At 39.3% G+C, this 23,538-nt stretch overlaps 1 protein-coding gene across 4 annotated transcripts; it reads left to right on the top strand.

Moving 5' to 3' along the window:
* The first annotated feature begins 53 nt into the window (after positions 1 to 53).
* Positions 54 to 23,538, top strand: GCFC2 (GC-rich sequence DNA-binding factor 2). 4 transcript variants are annotated; one of them, XM_010584274.1, is made up of 18 exons: positions 54 to 171; positions 943 to 1,053; positions 2,369 to 2,530; positions 3,179 to 3,397; positions 4,398 to 4,477; positions 6,001 to 6,116; positions 8,471 to 8,657; positions 9,849 to 9,972; positions 11,644 to 11,722; positions 12,953 to 13,065; positions 13,805 to 14,004; positions 14,437 to 14,587; positions 14,867 to 14,988; positions 16,031 to 16,107; positions 17,399 to 17,465; positions 21,366 to 21,512; positions 21,881 to 22,005; positions 22,352 to 23,538. In XM_010584274.1, exons 4-18 carry the CDS (start codon positions 3,334 to 3,336, stop codon positions 22,464 to 22,466), a joined length of 1,767 nt encoding a protein of 588 aa, XP_010582576.1. In that variant the 5' UTR covers positions 54 to 171; positions 943 to 1,053; positions 2,369 to 2,530; positions 3,179 to 3,333; the 3' UTR covers positions 22,467 to 23,538. The 4 variants fall into 4 exon arrangements, with proteins under 4 accessions (XP_010582576.1, XP_010582573.1, XP_010582574.1 ...); XM_010584271.1 differs by lacking the exons at positions 54 to 171; positions 943 to 1,053; positions 2,369 to 2,530 and adding an exon at positions 13,142 to 13,146 and having other exon boundaries at positions 3,237 to 3,397; positions 13,891 to 14,004; positions 14,434 to 14,587; XM_010584272.1 differs by lacking the exons at positions 54 to 171; positions 943 to 1,053; positions 2,369 to 2,530; positions 22,352 to 23,538 and having other exon boundaries at positions 3,237 to 3,397; positions 14,434 to 14,587; positions 21,881 to 22,223.

Genomic DNA, 23,538 nt, shown 5'->3' on the forward strand with positions numbered 1-23,538 from the left:
CCGCCGCCGCCGCGGAGGGGCCGCGGCCCCCAGAGGAGGCGGCGGGCAGCCCCGGGGACCGGGAAGAGAGCGGAAGGGCAGCCACCGGCCGAGGGCCGCGCCTCGCCGGAACGGGGCCGGCGCGGGGGGGAAAAGTGCTGCTGAGCTTCGGTAGTGAGGAGGAGCGGGAAGGTAAGGGGTTCGGCGGCGTCCCCCGGCTCCGGCGGAGCCTCGCCCGGCCCGGGGTGGCAGCCGGTACCCTGCCAGCGCCGGGGGCTCCGGGAGGAACAGCCAGGCTGGGAGCTGGGGGGAGCAGGCTGCTCCTCCGCACCCCGCGCACGGTGGGGGGGGGGGGGGCCCCCCTGCCCGGGCCCCGGGCTGGTGACCCGGGGAGCCACAGGTCACCTTTATGGTTCTTTGTGACCGAAAATAGGAATATCGTGTCATGGATAGGGCTGTTGTGAGGGTTTGTAGCAGAAAGGCGTATACAAGCACTCTGAAGATGACACATGTCCGTGCGCTTTTGGCTGGGAAGCTTCTGAAAGCTTGTTAGAGCAGAGAAAACTGTCTGTGTTTCCACGGCTGACTAGGCTTAAATAACTGAAACTTAGATGTTTAATTAACTCTTCCTGGGCTGTCGCTTTTGTGGCTGATGACACAAGACAGGTCAGGGCGGCTTACAGGAGTCACTTTGTGAGAGACACAGACTGCAGAGAAACGGTACGTTTCAACAGGACAGTGTTGCTGTATTGAGGAGGCTGAGCTGCACGGTTTTATATTAAGAGGTGATGGATCTTAAGTGATAAAGCCATAGAACTAGTTAGACTTAATGCGGCTAGAACTTCAAAAAATACGCTGCACGCACACAGGGGTTACGTGCACTTTATAGTTTATATATAGATATGCATATATACTGCTGTCTTTGTTTATGTTACTCAGAATCATTTTGTTTTATCTGGATAGGTGATGAAGAATTTTTTAAAATCAAAAAACCATCCTTCAATGAAGTGACCTTTAGAATTCAAAAGAAGGAAAACCTGCTGCCTGCACAGACAGAAACTGAAGAAAGCAAAAGTAAGTAATCTTTTCAGTTAAATGTTTTATGGACTACTTACATGAAAATATATTACAAAATCAGTAAGTGAAGAATGATGTACAGATACTGCCGTTAGATGTTTTTTACTTGTCAATTGAACCAGGGATTATACTTATAATGTTATGTTACAGGTTTACAATTTTAATGTATTTGTACTGAAATTATTTTCCGTATGACCTTGGCAGAACAGTACCAGAACTTGGAGGCTGTTCTTGAGAAGACTTGGGTATGCGGAACCCCAGTAGTACATCAGAATTAATAAACTTATGATAAATTCATACCTCAGCATCATACCTTTCAAACTGTGTCTTAACTATCCACTGCTTATTGCTATCAGGTTGCAGTTTGATCTGAGTGTTTGCATTGAGAGAAAATGTGAGCTTAGTAGGATTTTGTTTGATGAAATGTAATGTAAACCTCAAACTTTGTGTTATTAAGCTGTGTGCTATTACAGCATTTGAATATTTTAATTGAATACAGTCAATAGCCTTAATTGTTCTTGTAGTATTCCTAGTCTTATTGAACTATTGTAGGTTTCCTATTGGGTTATTTGGGGTTTGTGTGTTTTACAGTGTGTCTAAAAGTTCTCTTCCCCTCTATTCCCCTTTTGACACCTCTGTCAATTCACAGGTATACCCTAATTGCTACTGTTAGATAAAAATAAATCAGATTGAGAAATATTTCCCTTTGAGATTGTGATTGAGATGAGATGGTAAATTTTCTTAGTAACTTCTTATAAAAGTATACCTCATACTCTTATAACAGGTGGCACATTCTTTTGTTCAGTAATCTGATGATTTACTGAAGATGTAGTGGCAGGTGAAGAGAAATCAATGTTTTTAAAGAATTCGAAGATAATCAGAGACAAGACATACATAACCCTTTATAGTTTAAATAAGGACTCCCTCATTGTTAATGCTTAAAAAAAAAAAAGGCTTTGTAAATACAGTTTATAAAGTCAAGGGAGATGAATCCAAACATGCTGTGAACTATCAGGATATTAATCTGTTGTCATCCGGGAGCTTGGGTCATTGCTTTTGTGCCTGTAAATGTGCTCTGTGTCTCAGAACGACATACCAGTTTAAGGACTATCACAGATGCTTTGATTTGAGACGAGAACTGGCTTGTAATTTACTGTCTTGGAGTGTCAGAAAATTTGATGTGTTTTGATGAGGACAGGTGGAGATAAAGAAGTGACCAGTCTTTGCTGCAGCAAGGTTACCAGTTATGGCACATCAGATTCCAGCTGCTGAAACTAAAATCACAAATCTTACTTTTTTTCCCCTAATACAGAAATCTGTCAGTTGGTGCCTAGAACTGGCAACACCAAAGGCACTCGTGAAGAAGAGGAGGAGAAGGAGGATGAAAGTTATTCTTCACTAAGTGAGGACTACAACAGCTCAGACTCTGAAAATGAATCCAGCTCTCCACAAAGGAGGAAGGATTTATCACCAGGTTAGTTTCCTGGATTGTTATTTTAAAGGAAGTTATTTACAACAGTCTTTCAAGTACGTGATGAGATAGGTGAGATGAATCCCACTCAGCGTAAATCACATAACGTGTAGGCATCTTGTTTGTGGTGAGTCAGGGTTACCCTTCTTCTGAAAGAATAGTGATGGTTCCCCAATATTTTTGGTTGCAGATGTTTGTTGTATTTCTGTGTTCATTTTGGAAATGAAGCAGAAATTATGACCATTGGTTTCGGAAGAAAGGCAGCAAAAAATTCCTGTTTAATGATGTGTAATTCCCTTCATGAGATTAAAATATAACCTCACTTGTGCTGATTTGTAAACTTTGGATTCTTTTGTAAACTCACTAAGTTTAGTAACACTGATCTTGTGGGGAGATGGAAAAAAGGAGGATGGGCTAACAGCGATTTCTTTAAAAGAAAAACGTCTGAGCTTTGTTTTAGACTGAGGGCTGCTTTTATAGGATGCTTTTCCATCCCCTTATATTCAACAGAGTAAGCATAGTAGAAAAACGTCTTGTGTCCTATATTCAGAATTGTACAGTGATTCTGAACAGTGGTGATTACTGACATTAGGAGCGATACAGAGTGTTGCTTTTAGTCCTTTGTTTAAATATTCTTTCCCTTCAATGCAGGTAGTATCCCCAGTGCAGCTTGTATTGAGGCTGCTCGGAGGAAACGTCACTTAGCCAGGACACGGGCTGATTATCTTCCCCTGGATGTTTCAAACAGTCATCAGGTCTCTCAGAGAAGAGAAAGCAGTGATTTAGAGAGTGAAGATGAGTCTGATATGAAGAATCTCAATTTTGTTCCTAAAATGAGAACTCTTAGGGAGAGGATGACTGAACACATGGGTGAGTTTGTGCCATTTCTCCCAGTGGTTGTGGCTTTATTTTACTGATGTCTGGAACAATGTGGGACTTGTCCATGAAAGAGTGAGTGCAGCGCAAGGCTTTGCTTCTCAGGGGTCTTGGCAAAAGGGTCTACAGCTGGTGCTTGAGGTTTATATGGGACATTAACCTGGTTTAGGTGTCGCAAATGTGGTGCAGGATGCTTTGAGAAACATTTAAAAAATTATTTTTGGCATTATTGACTACAAAAAATTGCCTTGTTGGAGGCACAGTATTTAATGTGAATAAAGTTGCTGTAAATCTTGCCTCCTGCTTCTGGTCCGGTCTTCCGAGTGCTCTCCCTGCATTGACATTATGACTGTTCTTGGAAAAAGGAGAAAAAAAACCCAACAACACAGCCCTTCGGAAGTAAACAAACTTATTGCATACAAAGCGTATCTGGCTTTTCCTTTGCTTTTATCCTCCTATAGCTGCTTATAGTTTGTTTTATGAAGCACTGGTTTACTTTATTTGAGTAAGAGTTATAAGGAATGCATAACTATGAGCTGATTCTGCAATTCTGATTAATTTGAATGAGATATTTTTGTATCTATAATAGAGTGTATGTTTTGGAACACTCAAGGATTTGCTGTGTATAATGTCACTCACTGTGTTATAGTCTTTACTTACACTCTTATTTACATGTATTATACACAGCTTTGCTTTGAGACATAAAAGGGAGATGTTTGTGCTCCTTGTACTGCAGTAGTAATTGTATGAGAAACAGTAGGTTGGGGAAATTAATATTGGTGTGAATTCTTCAAATCCCACTAGCCGTTTCCAGGCCTTCCTTGTCTTTCAGTTTGGAAATCCTCCATCTGCAGATTTTTCATCTGCTATTTTTTGTGTGTATCATTTCCCAGTAATGTTCGGGAGAACCATTATTGCTTTAGAGGGAGAAGAACATGAGAGGGGAAAAATAAGGGATGTAATTGCATCTAATAATGATTGTTTTAACTTCCAGTGTCTGATGAATCAAGTGAAGAGGAAGCACAAATTAAGTGGGAAGAACAGCAAATAAAGAAAGCCGTTAAATTCTCTCAGGTGACATATGCTTTCCTAACCACTGGAAGTTGCTTTTTTGCTCATAGGCAAGAGAGCTTGTCTGGAGTACTGTAATATCTCTTTTCTGCCCTCTCATTAGAGAGCATTTTAGGAAGTTATACCCTGATTCTTCAGGGAAGAGATGATTAGAAGTATGGGAAGATGATAATGAAAATCTGTAACATCTTCTAGCTGTTCAGAAACAGGGTATGGTTGTCTACCTCAAAGGCAGATACCTGTATGTGATGGAAGACTGAAAAGCAGAGAATAAAATTCTGAACTCTGATTTCTTTGCTGCTGTGCAAGGGATCTTGAAAGCAAGAGCATGCAAATAATACAAATGTTAAAAAGTTGCAAAGTAAAAATTATTCTTTTATCATGCTAAACTTCTGTTGGGTGGCAATCTGAGAGCTCTTTTCACAGTTCAGCAGAATGCTGTCTTTTTTTTTTTTCTCATAAATAATTGGCAAAAATAAATGGCGTATTTTCTGATGAGCTAGAAGTTTTGTTTCTGGCTTGAATCACCTACTCTGTATCAGACTAGGAAAATATGAATAGCCAGTTCTTTATGTCAGAATAGACAATTGTAGAAATTTTTGCCCATTAAAAAGGAGTAGGTAGAGGACTGGGAGAAAGTTACATCTTTCTGCTGCTGAATTTCAAATCCAGTATGATTGGTGTTCTTAGGTCCTCATACTCTACTTGTTTCTGGAAAATATTAATTTCTGCTGTTCAGGGAACTGCAACAATTTTTAGTAGCAGACCTTTTTAGTCGTGGGCTCAGTTGCTTCAACTGATTGTGTTTTGGCTAGATTTTAATAGACAAACTTCTACTGCTTTAGAATACAAAGTGTCTTTTAATTTATAAGCTAAAACTCAGTGGAATCCTTTTTTAGTTACAATTACAGTTAAGCTGAGTTGTCAGAGTGGAAAACCTGTCTTGGCCACTGGCTTTGTCAGAAGGTAACATTCATATTTATTGGGGGGGTGAAATCAGAAAGTTTACTATGAGAAAATAGAATATTAAATGACTAATAGATGGTAAACAATTTATCATAAAGATATTCAAATGGTTTTAAAAAAGCAAGATATGAGTAAAAACAGATATTATCATCACCACTTGGCTGTAGTTTATTTCTACATTTTATATTTAGAATCTTGATACTAGCGAAGTCTCAGCTGTTAGTATAGAAGCATTATGCATTACTGAAAGCTATTAATATTTTCAGACCAAGACAGCAATTTAAGTATACCCTAAGTTACGGATTACTTTGTGCTGTTTATATGTGTATGCACTATATGTTTTTATACAACATATCTACGCAGTTTTTTATACTTTCAGTTTTTCTTGCTTTTGTCTTTTTCTGTACAACATTTTCTGTACTTAATTTGATAATTAAAAAACATATCTTTATATTGTATGCCTTGTATATTTGAATGATAGATGTTGTTGATCTGTAGAGCTGCAGAGGGCAAACTTGTGTAATTGGTGTATTAAAAATTAACACTTAAAATTCTTGCAGGAAACTTATGATGATGCTTCCCTGCATAAATCTCAACCAGCTAAACCAAAGTTTGATCCCTCTGTTTCTCTACCACCTGTGAACTTGGAAATTGTGAAGAAGCGACTAACTGAAAGGTAAATCCTGCTCTTATGAACTTAAATGTTGAGTTGTCTGAGTTTTTTGTCACAGAATGAGAGATGACAGCTTTGAAGTCTTATTCTTTTTTCCTGAGTGTTGGAGGATTTTTGGCTTGTTATTTCATGTGTAATGTGCCTGTTACGATGTCTAGTAGAGTACTACAAATTTTTTTCTTTACTTGGCAATGCTTTGTTGTAGGGGAGCATTTGGACTTTTCAAGAGTGTTTTATCAACTAGAACTTTAGAGAGTAAGTTCATTTAAATGGCAGCAGCTTTTTATGCTTGGTAGTTTTTGGCAGGAGCATTGGTTCAGTGTTCCGTTTGCCCAGCAAGCAAAACTTCAACTGAGGCAGATGGAGCTGGCAATCGTAGCCTTCTTACCGTGGTTCTTATACCAGCTGCAAAAATAGCTCAGTATTTTCTAAAGCAGGAGTAAATTCTCTGCAGCCTGTTTAGGCAAACTAGAACCTGCCTTGTTTTTTTTCTTTAGTTGTGTGCCAGGCTGTGACTTTTCTTTAGCAGTTCAGCAGCTGTCATATGGGCAGCTGAAGTGTCCTGGGATGGAGGTGGGAACCTCCAAGAGGGTGTGTGAGAAGGACAGCTGGGGTCAGGCATCCTAAGGTAAGCCATCCCCTGTCATCTCTCAGACCACTGGGAAGCAGCTGTTCAGATAAGTTTAGACAAGTAACATTATACAGCTGAAACATAAATATGTGCTATGGGCTTGTACCGAGCTCTCTCTGTATATGCTTTGCTTTGTACAGGCCATCATTGACCTGCTTGTTTAGAGAATTGCAACTAAATTGGATTAAATATTTTTGTGGAATTATATGCTTTCTTTGCCATAATCACCTGAAAGGAATGAGTTAAATGAAGTAGGAATTTACGTACAGAATCAAAGAAGAAAAATGAGAATAAAGCTATCAAAAGTGGGACACCTACCTGGAAAATAGCAAGAAGGGGAGGGGGACCCTGGTTGATGTAAACTTTATAGGTGTGGTTAACATGCTAAATGCTGAAATAGCCTTTTTTTTTAACTTCTAGCAGAGTAGAGAACAATAGCTTAGTTCAATTATTTTCATTGGGAAGTGTTTCCTTCTTCAGGGAAGTGAAATAAGTCTGTTCCTTGATTCTGTTACAGGCTTGCTCAAGCTGAGCAATCACTTGAGATATGTAAGGAAGGAAAGGGGAAAAAAAAGAGGAAGCAGAGTTGTAAATATATGTAAATGTTCCTGTGCTGCCTACCTAATAGTGACAGCTATAGACATAGGTTCCTGGATTTTATCACCTACTAGCAGCAAGAGTCCTTAGTTGGTTTGTATTTAGTAGTGAACACATGTTGAATGCTTATAGTTGCTCCTATCCATGCAACTTAAATTAAACTGGTATGGACATACTGGCATGAGCTGAAGTTTTATCCAGATCATGTCGGGTAGAATCCATTTAATGTGATGTCACAAAATTTGGCTTTTTATGTTTTTGGGAACCATGGTGTACTGAGAGATCTAGGTAAATTGTTAGTGGTGCTTTCAAAACTAGCACCATAAGTGACATTTGAGTCTCCAAAGCATGATGCTTGTCCATGCCCCTTACTTCTGCAAATGTTGGCATGGGTATATGTTTCAACACTTATTAGCTGAAATGCAAGTGCTGTTATTAGCACAGGCAAAGATTTTGTATGTGATTATACTGGGAAAAATATTTTGGAATGTATCAACTGCTATTTTTGCAATTGTCCTGGTTTCGGCTGGGATAGAGTTAATTTTCTTTCTAGTAGCTGGTATAGTGTTATGTTTCGGATTTAGTATGAGAAGAATGTTGATAAGACACTGATGTTTTTAGTGTTGCTAAGTAGTGTTTATACCAAGTCAAGGGTTTTTCAGCTTCTCATGCCCAGCCAGCAAGAAGGCTGGAGGGGCACAAGAAGCTGGGGGGGGACAGAGCCAGGGCAGCTGACCCAAAGTGGCCAAAAGGGTATTCCATACCATGGGATGTCATGCCCAGTATATAAACTGGGGGGAGTTGGCCGGGAGAGGCAAATTGCTGCTCGGGATCTAACTGAGCATTGGTCAGTGAGTGGTGAGCAATTGCATTGTGCATCACTTGTTTTGTATGTTCCAATCCTTTTGTTATTGTTATTATTATCATTATTAGTTTTTTCCTTTCTGTTCTGTTAAACTGTTCTTATCTCAACCCTTGAGTTTTATCTTTTTCCTTCAGATTCTCTCCCCCATCCCACTGGGTGGGGTTGGGGGGGAAGAGTGAGTGAGTGGTTGCATGGTGCTTAGTGACTAGCTGGGGTTAAACCACAACAGCAATAGTTTTAGTTGACTGGGTTTCTCTTTTTTAGGATAACGACATTACAGGATGTACACCGTGCCCACCAGAGGGAGTATGAAAAATATGTAGAGGACATTGAAAGTTCAAAAATGACTGTCCAGGAGTTAGAGAAGTCTTCGGATGCAGCTCTGAATTACAAATTCTACAGAGCCATGAAAACATATGTAGAAAACTTGATAAACTGTTTGAATGAAAAGGTAGGTATATCTTCCTCTTCCCTTTTTTTTTTTTTTTTTTTGATGATAAAGGTGCATTCTGTCAACAAAAGATTAGGGTTTTTTGTTTGGAAATTATGAGGGAAACCACTCAGTTAAAAATCAGTTCTATCAGAAATTTTAATGTAACAAGAAACAAAATATAGGGAAAACAAATCAACCCTCACTGTGACCTAAAGTGGTGATCGAGCTGGTATAGGTGTACCAACTTAAGCTATGGTCTCACTAGGTTCTGTTGGATGAAAGCAAAATGTTATTGGAGGGAGTTTTCTGGAGGTCTAGTAACTAGAGTGTGTTGAAGTTGAATGAGAGATGGTGCTTAAATTCACTTTTGAGATCTCTCTAAATGTCTTTACTGAAGGTCATATAACAGAGGTAGTAAGGATTTCACATTAGGTTTGAGCTGAGATTGAGTTAGCAGAGCTGTGCGAGAATTTGTCTGTTATTGGCTGCATGTTTCCTGAACTGCAAACATTGTGTATTTAAAAAAGGCGAGGAGCTGCCTAAAGTTTGGCCTCAGTGAAAGTAAACTGCTGTTATCCTCTATAAATAGTGCTATGAAATCTAATTTATGTCACTTGATTGTATTGCAGTTCATAGAATCAATTGTAGAATACCAGGTTGGAAGGGACCTCAAGGATCATGTGGTCCAACCGTTCTTGGCAAAAGCATGGTCTAGACAAGATGGCCCAGCACCCTGTCCAGCTGAATCTTAAAAGTGTCCAATGTTGGGGAATCCACCACTTCCTTGGGGAGATTATTCCAATGGCTGATTGTTCTCACTGTGAAAAACTTTCCTCTTGTGTCCAACTGCAATCCCCCCAGGGGTAACTTGTACCCATTACCCCTCTTTATGTAACTTTAAGGAGAATTAATGAATAGATTTTCTTCAATGGCTAGTGGCTCAAGAGCAAAGTGAAAGCTAATTAAGTACACCAATAGTGTCTGATTGAGCACTTTTGTATGAAGTCTTGGGTAGTCCCATGATGAGCAACTGGCATTTAGTTTGTGTTTTTCAGTCTTACATAACAGTCTGAAAAATTCCAATGACTCCAAACATACTTTTCAGTCTGTAATACGTTGGTTCTAACCAAGTACTGAAAACTGTTTTTTTGTTTGTTCTTTTTGCATTTTATTTGATTGAAAATCTGGTTGCTGTTTATTATATTTCAGCTGAAATACATTAATGAGCTAGAATTGGCTGTACATGTACTTCTTCAGAAACGAGCTATGATGGTATTGAAACGAAGGCAAGATGACCTGAAAAATGAATCTGCTTATATTCAGCATCTGACAAGTTAGTATGAAGTTAAAAGTTATTTTCTTATTGAAACATTCACTTTTCGAGCAGAAATATACAATTACTTTTTTTGGGTGAAGTATTTTATTTTCGCCTTTGACCTCCTTTCCCCTTTTGTCAGTAGCCATGTTCTACTATACCTCAGTTGGAATCCTCACCTCAGTAAGGTCCATGATGTTATTTTTCTCTGGTTTAATAGTGAACATAACATGATCAAATACTTTGTTAATTTTGGGTTATTCAAGTCAGCAATTTCCCATCAATATTTAAAAATAAATGTGTAGTTGGTGTTCTAGTAGGTCTTAAGTGGGAGAAAGCTTGCGATGTAGGATTCTGTGAATATATGAAAAAGCAATGTGTTTACTTGGCAACATCGTGCTTACATGTGAGTCTTTAAGGCTGTGTGTGTGCTCAGAATGGAGATTTCAGACTAGGAGGTGACACGTGAAGGGAAGGACATGAAGAAAGAAACATCTTTGTGTAAGGGTTTTATCAAAAACAATTTTATTTTTGTCCATGTAGGAAAAAGTATTACGACTTTCTCATTTCATGTTTTTTTTTTTCCACACCAATATATTGTTTGTATGCTGTGTGAATCTTTAGCTGCTGCTTTTTAAAAGAAACCCAACCTCCGAAACCAAACCCTTTAGAACTGTTTAGGCAAAGCTAAGAGCAATATGCTTGGAGCTGCTGGGACCAGATGGGGGCCAGATGCACCAGTTTCTGGTAACTACTAATCATATGGGTTCAGTCTTCTCACTACACAGGATAAACTGCTGATTACAGAAGGCTATCAGCCTCTATGATTTTTGTAAAATGGTGTAGCAGATTGACAGCAGGTGTTAAGAAAAGGGTAATGCCATAATAATAGTTGCCATTGAAATGATTTTACTTCTAGCTCATTACAAAGGAGACTGTACTTGCATGTTTAACAGCACTTTTAATTGTTTTTTATGTTCCTAGTTGTATTTAATATAGTGGAAAGGCTGTTTTTTCTTACATGATAATACTTTAGTAGTACGCTTTTTTAGGTGTGTTGTGCACATATCAGCCAGCTAATAGTACTACAGATGAATGGCCCAACTAGAAAATGCTTCTAGTTTCTACTTCTGTGTTGGACTCAAGAATCAGAGTAGGGGTAATTGTGGGCACACAGTTCGGTGACCACTCAGATAACAGGAGGCAGTGGGGAGCTGACTAGTCTTGAAATCGAAATGCAGTGATTTTTGACTAGTGTAAATTAGGGATTTAACTTCCACTACAATGTTGGAACCAAACCTCAAAAGTTATTCTAATTTATTACATGATTTCATTTTTGATATACAGGACAAAGTTAGGTCCCTGTGCTTGCCTTTCACACTGCTAAGAACCTGCCGTGGCAGGCACTAAGTTCCTTTTCCAGGATTAGGACGCAGTCGCTGGAATGTCATCAAACTCGCCTTTTCATCAACTGCTGTAAGGGAACAACCACATCTGACTATATGCAGTTAACATTTACTGTGCGTTACTCTGGAGACTGTTAAGAGTTTTGATTAGGAGGTTTGATTTTTTTCTTTGGCTGTTTTCCAAATGAAGAACAGTAGAAGGAGAATGTGTGTTTCCTGTTTGAAAAAATAGGAACTTTAAAATCATACCATTTTATTTTTGACTGTTTCTCTCTTCTGATAGGTGGGGATGACAAACCAGCTAATGGTGGATTGGAAGATGATGAGAAGGCACAGCTTCTGGAAATGTGTGAACATCGAAGGTAACTATTACATACAGGTCCACTTAACTAATGTACTGTGTACTGACTTCCTGTCATTTTTGCAGTGACGAATGTAAGCCTGTAGGATTACTCAATGAGATTACACAAGAAATATGTATTTGCTTTCCAAAACTTGAAGTATTTGGAAACCATTATTTGTGAACGTCATTCTCTTCATATTGATTTGAATCTGAATGCTAATAGGTCCTGTTATTTTAAATTAACAAGTCTTAAGTGAAGCAAAACTGTATGAGGGGAGCTTTTTCCCTCCCATTTTAATAAATAATACTATGACCTTGAACAGAAATATATTTTTGTATTATTGTATAGATGGCAAAAATAGGCGGTATTGTTGCTGCTGGGGGGGTGGTGGTGAGTGAAGCAAAGCAACATCTATCTACCCCTGCTCTGCTATCGATGTAGGTCAGACAGATACTACATTTTGGATATTTGGATATTATAGTGTTCAGAGATTGGTACTGATTTTTTTTTAAGTTATTGGGAGCTTTGAAAGTTTTACAGTTACATTAGTGCCTTAACTCATGAAGTTACTTTGAAGCAGCAAGAACCTTGGAATTTAAATGAAAAACTGTATAATGAGAACTTCCACTTGAAGCAGTTAACCTTTAATGCTAATTGATGTAAATAACCATACAAATGTGTTTATGCAATATCACTTTCATATCATATATCATTTTCCTGTGGCATAGATGCAAGCTATTGATTTTGCAGTCTGTTATGATTCTTGGTGTCATGGCAATAGTTTTTTAAGCCCAACTGGCACTTGGATGCTATCACAATTTTTATGTGGGTTGTTGCACAAGTACTCCAGAACTGAGATGACAAAGGCCAAGAGCTCAGTAGTTTACTATACGCTAAAACTGTCGGAGACAGCGTCCAGTACTGTGCTAGATGTTCAGTGTTTCAGGTGGGATGAGTTATTAGCCTCATCAGTGGGAATGAGGTGAAGTGAAGGTTATTACATGGTTCATAGGGGAGATAGAGATGGTGCTCTAACCTCTTTTATGTCATTTCCGAAATCTCCCTCTCCTTTCACAGTTTGTGTGCTTTTAGTTACATAATTACTATTGCTCCCTCATTGCCTTTCCTTAGGCTGTTGCTCTTGCAACTTGCTTTAAGTATGTTTTTTGAAGTCAGATTATTTTTCATTAAGCTTCCTTCTGCATACATGGGAGAGGATAACTCATCTGAGTTCATTACAAAATACAGGACTTGCAGACGGCAAATGAGAGAGTGTTCAGGAGAAGCTGATCACCATGAAGGCATGTCAAGTGACGATGAGCTGACTCCGTCAGAGGTGACAGAGTTCCAGAAGAGCAAAGGTTGGTGACAGTCTTACTGTGATGTCCTAGAAAAAAAACCTCTTTCTGATATTTTTTAAATGATTTTTTTTTTTAGGAAAGGTGAAGAAATACTTCATTTGACTTACATATTTTTAGTTATACACTGTAGACAAGATGCATTCAGACAATTCTGACTAATGACTTGGGAAGAATAGGTGTATGGTTGTAGATTTCTTTTGGTATGAATTATGTGGTGGTGGCATTACGCATGACTGTTTCAGCTAGAAGTAACCTCTTTTAGATTATGCCAAAGCTGATCTGACAGTACTCAATCCAATGCTACAACGTGTTTTATATAATCATTGTTTTCTAAAGATAGAGTGAATTAAAGGCTGGCATTTTAATTATCTTGAATGAATGGATGAAGAGGAGCAGGGAAATGCATACCTTTTCTCCAGATAACAGCAGCAGGGTTTTCGTGTCTGAAATTTTATCACTGTGGTATAAAGTTTGAAACATAGTGGTTGTATAAAACTGTGGAATAGACCATGAGGAAACTTGCCTTTTTTGGTCTTCTGACAGTATTTTTTTCTGAAACTGGGTTTTCCAGGGAGCCAGTTTTAAAACCCATTTCAGTGTCAGGTGTGTCAAAGATAAATTACAAATGCCATTATCATATAGATATTTCTTATGTCCTATAGATACATAAACTCTTCAGCTTATGCCTCAATAAGTTCTGTGATTGTTTCTTTTTATTCCCAATGAATATTATCCATAGATAACCTTTTGGAGGATAGTAGGAAAGTCTTTGAAGATGTACATGCAGATTTTTGTGACATCAGAAAAATCCTGTTGAAATTCCAGGAATGGAAAGAGAAGTTTCCTGACTCTTACTGTGATGCCTATATCAGTTTCTGCCTGCCTAAGCTATTAAATCCATTGATCAGAGTTCAGTTAATAAATTGGAATCCTCTTGAGGTAGGTGCATCAGCTGACTTTGTTTTCTTCAAAAATTGTATGTGTGGTGTATTATGTATTAATATGAAAAATGAGATGTTTTTTCTATGTATAGCACAGTGCATTAGAAATGAAAATAGAAAGATACTGTATTGGTCTCAGAACTTGAAGCATGTGGTTGGAATCTTGTTAACTTTCTCCTTTCCCCCTACTTCCAGGCCCTTTTCCAACACCCCCTGTAAAAACATTTCTTCTCCTGAGTTCTTTGAAGACACTTTAGCAATCCCACCTTTTAAGTTATAGCTTTGAATCTAGTGTTTGTGATTTGCTCGTTTGGCCTGTTCAGTGGTGAAGGTGGATCTGAAATTAAGTGGGAATCTATGGTATCATTGGATGGAGCTCTTCCTTTAATCCTGACCAGCTGAACAACTAACAGGAATGATCTTTCAGCAGAATTTTACAGAGTTGGAAGAGATGCCCTGGTTCAGAGCTATAGAAGAATTCAGTGATGCCAAAAATGTATCTGAATCAAAAAGGGATAATGATACTGATCAAGAAGTTTTGCCTAGAGTGATTGAAAAAACTATTCTTCCAAAAATTACAGGTATAGTAAGATTGCCTTGAAAATGTTCACTGCAACTAGGCAACGAAACCTTAAATAAAAGTGATAGCTATCAAATAATGTTAGTTATATAATGGTGCTCCAAGATGTAGTGAGTACATGGTTCCACCGAGTGAAGCTAAGGTAGCCTCTTTTTAAGATTATTGTGAGAGGCTTAGCTTTTTGTATGTTTACTTCTGTTACATTGTAAGGCCTTGAAACTAGAGCGGATAGCTACTTGCATACTGTGAATGCAATAAATTCCTATTTTTTTTTTTTCAGCATTTGTAAAGAGTGTGTGGGATCCTTTATCTACTTCACAGACAAAGAACCTTGTACAGCTTTGCAATAACATCTTTGAAAAACAAGTCCTTTCCAAACGTGAATGCACTCAAGCAAAAAAGGTAAAAGCTCCTGTGGTACTGGGGAAGGGGGAACTTCATCCACTGTGTGTGCTTTCTGTGCATGCACTTAGAACATCATCCTGAAGTTGTTCGGTTCTGATTACTTGTTTATTTTGTCACTTCATATTAAGAAGATTTGACAGTTAAACTTAGAGCTCTTTGATGCTCTCGTTATTAAAGATGATGGGAGATGGGACACTTATAAAGTAGATCTAGAATTTTAAAACGTGGAAATCCCCAAAGGTTAATTACTTGGCTAGGAGAAAGACTACTTTGTAATCTTAGCAATCTTTTAATAATGACTTCTATACACATAGTCACTCCAGCATGCCCTTCTTCAGCCTGATTGTGGTTTTAAACCTCCAGATTTACATCAGAATATCTAGTATAAAACTGGTGAAATGGGATGAATGTTTAGGCCCTGAGTATGAAAAGAAATATTTTTAAGAAAATGTTTATGCCTTCCAACTGAGCCTTCCAAAGGTTGCTGATTTGAAACCATGCCTTGAAGTTGAGTGGTACAACTGACCTTAGCCGAGATATTGTTTGTACAGAAAGTAAACCAAACCAGAACTATAAATAAATAAATAAGCTTTTAAAAAAAAAAAAAAAAAAAGCTAGGTGGCAATCTCTGGCACCTAAAAGCCTGTTGCCCAAAAACGCATACTACCCTAGCTATGGTGATTTTTATTTTTTTACATACAATTTCATGGCTTTTTATGAGATCCTATGTGCATAACTTATTTTGTTGTTAATCTATACATTTTTCCTGCTGCCTTGCAAACTAATATGCAAAGAAAGGTCTTGGGGAAATAACTTAAAAAAACCCCAAACCCTTTAGATTATAGATAATTACAGCTGTGATTTGTCTACTGTTTTTAATGTAGTCATGGTCTCAGTGTGTATTATATACAAGTGGCAACTGTACTTAGCTCTAATTAGCATTTTGTGGTTCTAGATGAGCAAATTAACCATTGAAGTTGTTGTAAATGGAAGATGAAGTCTTTCTTCAGAGGACGTATTAATAATTCTTTTTAAACAGGATTTGTTGAACATGGTTGTCCTAAGAATGAAGAAATCTGTAGAGGAAGATGTCTTTATTCCTCTGTATCCTAAAAGGTAAGCTGAGTCAGACTTTTTTAAGCTTTTTCTTTTACTTAAATTCCCGTACCCCTCTTCCTCACAGATGTAGATGAAATATTGTAGACATCCATTAACAGCTAATGGAATAAGCATGCCTTCCACTCTCGTGAGACCCCACCTGGAGTACTGTATTCAGCTCTGGGGCCCCCAACACAAGAAGGGCATGGACGGGTTGGAGCAAGGCCAGAGGAGGACCATGAAGATGATCAGAGGGCTGGAGCACCTCTGCTATGAAGAGAGGCTGAGAGAGTTGAGGTTGTTTATCCTGGAGAGGAAAAGGCTTCAGAAAGACTTTATAGCAGCCTTCCAGTACCTAAAGGGGGTCTACAAGAAAGCTGGAGAGGGATTTTTTACAAAGGCATGTAGTGATAGGACAAAGGGTAAGGGTAATGGCTTTAAATTAAAAGAGGATAGATTTAGATTAGGTGTAAGGAAGTTCTTCACTGTGAGGGAGGTGAGGCACTGGAACAGGTTGCCCAGAGAGGCTGTGGCTGCTCCATCCCTGGCAGTGTTCAAGGCCGGGTTGGATGGGGCTTTGAGCAACCTGGTCTAGGGGGAGGTGTCACTGCCCATGGCAGAGGGCGTTGGAACTAGATGATCTTTGAGGTCCCTTCTGACCCGAGCCATTCTATGATTCTACTGTTACAGGAAAGGTTATGAAGGAAAAGTTCCTGTTTATGAAGTCTTTCTAGTAAGGGTAACTCAATGCTTTTTTGCTTCTGTAACCAAAAGTTTTCCAGTATATGAGGTCCACAGTCTGGTTTTGGCATAGCAGCTTACATCCGAGGGCCTGTGTTAGTTTAGGTGGTCTGGTGTCATGTCTGTGTGTCCCCTGATTCCTCCTGTCATTCTTAAAATAGGGTTTATATTGCTGATGCTTATTCCTGGGCACTATTTCAAAGGTGGGATTGAGTAGGAGTCTGGGAGATGTGGCGTTAAGATACAGCTAAGAGAGAAGCTTTGCTAAAGCTGGTGTAGGATGTTTGGTTCTAAGCCATGCTGGTTTGTTATGAATCCATGATATGTAGACACGGGTGTTTCCAACTTCTAATTTTATTGAAACTTATTTCATAGTAGTTGTATTATAATGGGTTCAAATCAACAGCTGTTTCCCTAGACCTTTATTCTGATTGTGGTTGTCACTGCTGAAAGAATGTCAGAATTAACATTCATCAGTATCTAAGACATCAATTGTCAGTTTATCTTCTTTTAAGAGCAAACAAAAAATAAATCCTTATTTTACCTTTTTTCTTCTTTCCATGACCAGCGCTGTGGAAGACAAATCATCACTATGTTCTAAATTTCAAGAAAGACGGTTTTGGTCAGCTGTTAAGGTAGAGAAAATATACCTATTTTTTATTTGAAATTCCTTTTAGTGAAAAAATACTTTGCAGTCAGTCAGGAAATACATCTTCAGGCAAGTCTTAGTCCTGGGAGATTAATACATTTTTATTAGTATGGCTAACCATTTTTCTCGGTGAAGGTTGTGTTCTCTGTGCAACCTGCGTGTGATGATTTAAGAATGAACCATAAATGAATGCTTTTTTTCTGTTTACCCAACTGATACATGTTCTGCAAGATACTTTGGTCTGACCATCTGTTCTTGCTGGTTCTTTTTTTTTTCCCTTGAGCGGGTCAGCCAGGCCTGTTGGCCTTACATCATGCTAGTTAGTCACCGTCACCCACTGCTACGGGGACAGACAGGTTCTTTTGGGGATCTTGGGCAGCATGATGATGGCACTAAGTTGTAGGTACAATTAAAGTTTTATTGTGGTTTTTTTAACAGAATTTTGTGATCAGCATAGCACAGTGTTTTATGATCTGAGTAGCACAGGATTTTTATAATCAGAATCAGTGTAGCACAATTTTATAAGTAGCATAGCACAATTTATAGGACAGCTTAGCTTATGGTTCCTAATCACCTGGACCCTCTGCAGATCAGGTCAAATCTTAACATTTGGCTTGCAGTATCAATAATGCAACAGTCATAACATATAAAAGAATGTGAGTCACTCCATCTGCGGAGGAAGCAGAGGACAGTAGAGGTGTCCCTGGCCACCCTGGGGGGCTTATGGGTCTCACTATCCAGCAGTAGTTCTGGTGCAAGTTCCCCTTAGGACTTGTAACTGCTTGATTTTGTAGACAGTGCTCTGTGTGCTGTTCTTTTTCCCTGTTCTGTGATGGGGTCATCACCACCACAAAGTTGGCCAGGTGCCTGGGGTCTTCAGGGCCGGTAAGGAGGGGAGTTGATCAGCCTGGCTCTCAGGAATTTTGAGGCTGACAGAGAGGTGAAGAAGAAACCTGTTTGGTTCGTCTGCTTGGTGCACAGGACCTTCATGGTCTGGTAATGAGGAGAAAGGGGACTAATATGTGACCAGCTCAGTCACAGAGAATGGCTGTTTGCCTTATAAAATGGCATTAGTTATGCTAACCATTATTGTAGAATGTAATTACTGTGCGTTCATATAAGCACATCAGTATAGTTTTATTTGGGGGTGCTGAGTTGGGGATTTCTGAATGCCTGTGATTCAATTCCTACTTAAGATGTGTTTCCTCTAGGAATAGATTTGGATTCTTACTAAAGATGAGACTTAAATGCATAAAACCCCATTAAAATCCCAGACAGTACTGCAGTTCCCCAGCTATTCATGATACCTAGCCCTGCGTAGGCTTCCTGTTGTTGTGATGCAGAGCTTCCTTTCTGTTGAAAAGCTTGAGAAGTTGGGATTCTGATCCCAGCTTCTAGGACTGTGTATTGTGTTTTCCTGGAAGTCAGACCTGGGTGCTTTCCTCTGCAGACTGACGTTTTCTCCTTTTAGTTTTTGATTTCTTCACTGTCACAGTGGTCGTCTTTGAAGGGGTGATAATGGAGAGTAGTTTAAAGTGTTCTTGCTCTGTATATCTGTTGAATAGTTGTCACATTTTTTTTCTGGAGTGGAGGTGTGAATTCAGTCACCCCAGGGAAAATAGTACTGCATCTCATCTGTGTTAAACTTTTGGGACCTACTTAATACTTAGGCTAGTGTAACGCATCTGTGCTTGAGACTGCTCTGTGGCACTGAGACCCACTGCCATTGTGCAGCCCTCCCACTCATGCTGTTAAGCTCTGTCTCTTAATACAGGTTGCCATCTTCACAGTGCTTATTAGGAATGGCCTCTAAACCATGCCCAGAAATTGTATGGAGGAATACTAATTGGCTTGGGTGAGAAGTGAGCCAGGAACTCTTCTAATGCAAAAGTACAGGTGATGGAAGTTCAGTGTTTGTACCCTGGTATTGCCTAACTTGCCTAGTGTAGATAATCATGTTTTGAGCTACGCTATTTGTTTAGTACACTGTGTACTTTCCTGATTAACGCTGGCCAGTGGAAGCACTCCTTTTCCTTTGATCTATGTTTTAGTCATTCATGCAGTTAGATGGAGGTGTCCCATCAGATACTTGAGAAATGTGCAAAGGTGGTGGGCTTTGTGAGTGCTTTTTGACTGGTGACTGCAAAGGCAGCAGGCTGTGTCTGTGACGGTGAAATACCTTGAGGTTAACAGCTACCTGAAAATTAACTCAGAATAGGTTAAGGGAAAAAATAATAACGTTCTTAAATCAGACTCAAAAATGACAACAATTGTAAGGATTTATAGTGATAGGGGCAACAGAAGAAAACTCTCAGTACCTCATAATACTGATATCAACTACAAAAAAATCTCTTTGTGCTGCTATGAACTGTGGCTACCAACCTCATCATGTTATGAGGGACTGTGTGTAGTCTTATCCTGAGCAGATGTAGGAACTTCTTTTTTTTACTTCTGTCTTGGATTCTCTGATGGTTTGCTTAGAATTGGATGTCACTTGGTTTTGGTCCCTATTTCTTGTAGGGGGAGTGTCTTAATACTCTTTCCTTGTTTCATGCTTTCAGATTTGACTGCTAAGCTCTTCTGTGTAAAGCACAGTCATCTTCTCTACTTGGGCCTTAGCAAATTGTTAACCTATTAGAAGGGTAAAATGTTCTTCCCAGCTTTGGAGGTGTGGTGGGTTGACCCTGGTTGGACGCCAGGTGTCCACCAAAGCTGCTCTATCACTCACCTCCTCAGCTGGACAGGGGAGAGAAAATATAACAAAAGGCTGGTGGGTTGAGATAAGGGCAGGGAGAGATCGCTTGCCAGTTACCATCACAGGCAAAACGGACTCGACTTGGGGAAAAAAATTAATTTAATTTGTTGCCAATCAAATCAGAATAGGATAGTGAGAAATAAAACCAAATCTTAAAAACACCTTCCCCCACACCTCCTTTCTTCCTGGGCTCAACTCCCAAATTCTCTACCTCTTCCCCCCAGCAGTGCAGGGGGATGGGAAATGGGGTTGGGGTCAGTTCATCACACATTGTCTCTGCTGCTCCTTCCTCCTCAGGACTCCTCACACTCTTCCCCTGCTCCAGCGTGGGCTCCTCTCCTCATGGGGCCACAGGTCCTCCAGGAGCCTGCTCCAGCGTGGGCTTCCCACGGGGTCACAGCCTCCTTTGGGCACCCACCTGCTCCAGCATGAGGTCCTCCCTGGGCTGCAGGTGGAGATCTGCTCCACCGTGGACCTCCCCGGGCTGCAGGGGGACAGCCTGCCTCACCATGGTCTTCCCCACGGGCTGCAGGGGAATCTCTGCTGGGGCGTCTGGAGCTCTTCTTCCCTCTCCTTCTGCACTGACCTGGGGGTCTGCAGCGCTGGTGCTCTCACATATTCTCACTCCTTTCTTCTCCGGCTGCAGTTTCTGTTGTGCAGGTTTTCTCCTCCCTCCTTAAATCTGTTCTCCCAGAGGCACTACCACCATCACTGATGGGCTCGGCCTTGGCCAGCAGCGGGTCCGACTTGGAGCCGGCTGGCATTGGCTCTGTCGGACATGGGGGAAGCTTCTAGCACCTTCTCACAGAAGCCACCCCTGCAGCCCCCCTGCTACCAAAACCTTGCCACAGAAACCCAATACAGGAGGTCATATATACACATATTAGGGAACAGTTCATATGCAGATATAAAATTAATTATCCTACTTGATAAGGTTATTTACTATATGCAGCTTATTAGTGGTTAAATGATAGTAAGTTTGGAGAGTGTGAATCCTAGGTTTTGAGTACTTAAATTGGATGGACATAATATTATCTTTTAATCTTTATCTTGCATAAAACTTGTAATATTGTTTTTTAGCACACTTCCAGCCACCAGGTATACATATTCTCTGTTTCTTCATTAATGCAGCTGCTCTCCAATGTTCTTCTTTGGGATGGGATTGTACAAGAAGATACGGTCCGTGATTTGGGACTGAGCAAGTTGCTGAATCGTTACCTTCTTCTGAACCTCTTAAATACACCACTAGGACCAGAAAATATAGAAAAGTGTACTAAGGTAAAAGATAACATGTACATTGGCATTGAAAAAGCTAAAAGCTTTTTTCTTTTTTTTTTTTTAAACATAGAGGGGTCAAAACTGAAGATGGAATATTTAAATTTAAAATTAAAACATTTAAAATTTGGTTTTAAATTTAAAATTTTTTATGACCTTGGTGCATAAAAGCATTTTAGAGCAAATATTGGTCCATAGGTTCTTAAGAATAACTACTTCTAGGGATAATCAATCTTGGTTTCAAAGAAAAAACACACTACTACTACTACTGACTGAACCTGCCAAAAAGTTGCTGTCAGAAGCGATGTGACTTGGTTATATTGAAAGACTTTTCTTTTTAAACTTTTTACAAATATTTTTTGTGTGAACAGGTGGTTGCATGCCTCCCAGAAAGATGGTTCCAAGATCTGAGAAGTGGATCAACTCTTCCTGAGTTACTGAACTTCTGCCAGCACTTGCTGAAATGTGCCCGTATGCTATACAAGAATAACCACAGGTAATAGATAAGGCTTTCCTTGGGATTCAAGCACTTCCTCGAATGCTTTGTGTTGAGGAATTTAAGAAACGTTTAAGTCTTATATATTTGACACTTTCAAAGATGTTCCCATCACATACATACATAAAAGATGGAGTCCATAATGTAAAGGAGCACTTCCGCAGTTCTAGTTTAATGTGACAGTTTGAGGCGCTAGATGTTGGGTACTGTTAGTGATGGGTGTAGCCAAGGTCACCTGCTGACAATCGCCCAAGAAGAGATACCTGACTCTTCTTAAAATTAATAAACATAAAGTGTACTTAAGTCAGCAGCACTTTTATGTACCTAAGTTGTTTTTTTTTAATAGTGATGAAACAAAAGAAGTTCTCCTCCTGCTGGTGAAAGTCAAAGCTCTACGTATTGTTGAAGACTTCATTGAAGAGTACAAACTTGAACACCTTAAATTGATGGTCGGGAAATAGAAATTTTTGAAGCAACACTTGTATTACTAAAACAAGCCTGCTGTTCACACTAAAGCAGTACTAGTATGAAATTTAATTAGTGGATCCTGCCTACTCAAAGGTGTAGTGGTAATCACTGTCTTGCTGCTAACTAGTTTTGAGTTTTTTTTTTCTGAATGTCATCTTCTGCCACCTACTCCTAGGTTAAGGAGTCTTTAGAAGTTACAGTTGTCAAAGCGATGGTTCAGGCATTCTAAAATGTATGACAATGCTTTATCCTTTTTTAGAAGGATTCCTGGAAAGAGAGAAAGTGCCTGTAAAACTTACCACTGCTAGCCAGTAGATGACTTTACAAGTTATTTTCAGTATTAATTGCTAAATATCGCTCTGACTTAGCAGTCATTGAGTTCGTCTAACTTGTGGTCCACAGTGCTTTTTGGTAGGGTTATTGTTAAGCCATCCCTAGTGAAAAAGAATTCATAATGTCACAGGGGTTTTGACCCTGCTACAGGAACAAGGGAAGTCAGTGTGCAGATCTGGAGTTTGACTGATGAACGCTTACTGATGGTAAATGTGGGTTCAGTGAGGGAAGAAGTTGCACAGGAGAACATCTGGGGAAGAGTGAACATGAAGATAGTGTCTGATGTGCATAGTCTTGTACTTGATATAGACTGAACTTGTGTGCAGAACTGGAGTTGTCACACATTCTGCTTTGTCAGGCTTTTAATAACAGACATCTTGATGAGAAGCACAAGAACAACTTCAGTTACTTTCCAGTAACTGAAACTCTAGGAATTTGCTTCCCAGTAAGATCTACTGAACCTTACTTCATCATACCCTTATTAGATTTCTAGCGTTTTATAACTTTGTGTATTTGCAATAAATAGCTATAGAATAACAAGGGTACTTTATTGTAGAAGCTGTAGTGCATCACAGACTCTGTATGTTTATTTGTGACTGTATTTCTCCAAAATCTTCTGGGACTAGAATTTAACTCTTGCAGACTTAATCCCTATGATTTCTTTTATATTTTTTTAAGTTAAAGAGATATTTTTGTAAAATAATTGTAAATAGTTTTGATCAGTGTTACAGA

The sequence above is a fragment of the Haliaeetus leucocephalus genome, unplaced genomic scaffold (assembly GCF_000737465.1).
Source record: "Haliaeetus leucocephalus isolate CR32 unplaced genomic scaffold, Haliaeetus_leucocephalus-4.0 Scaffold964, whole genome shotgun sequence".
NCBI classification, from domain to species: Eukaryota; Metazoa; Chordata; class Aves; order Accipitriformes; family Accipitridae; genus Haliaeetus; species Haliaeetus leucocephalus.

Bases quoted from the DNA above. Each gene is read 5' to 3' on its own strand.
- GCFC2 (XM_010584274.1), top strand. From the start codon at position 3,334: ATGAAGAATCTCAATTTTGTTCCTAAAATGAGAACTCTTAGGGAGAGG. The intron at 6,117-8,470 runs GTAAATCCTGCT...TCTCTTTTTTAG, and splicing joins AAGAAGCGACTAACTGAAAG to GATAACGACATTACAGGATG. The intron at 14,588-14,866 runs GTATAGTAAGAT...TTTTTTTTTCAG, and splicing joins TATTCTTCCAAAAATTACAG to CATTTGTAAAGAGTGTGTGG.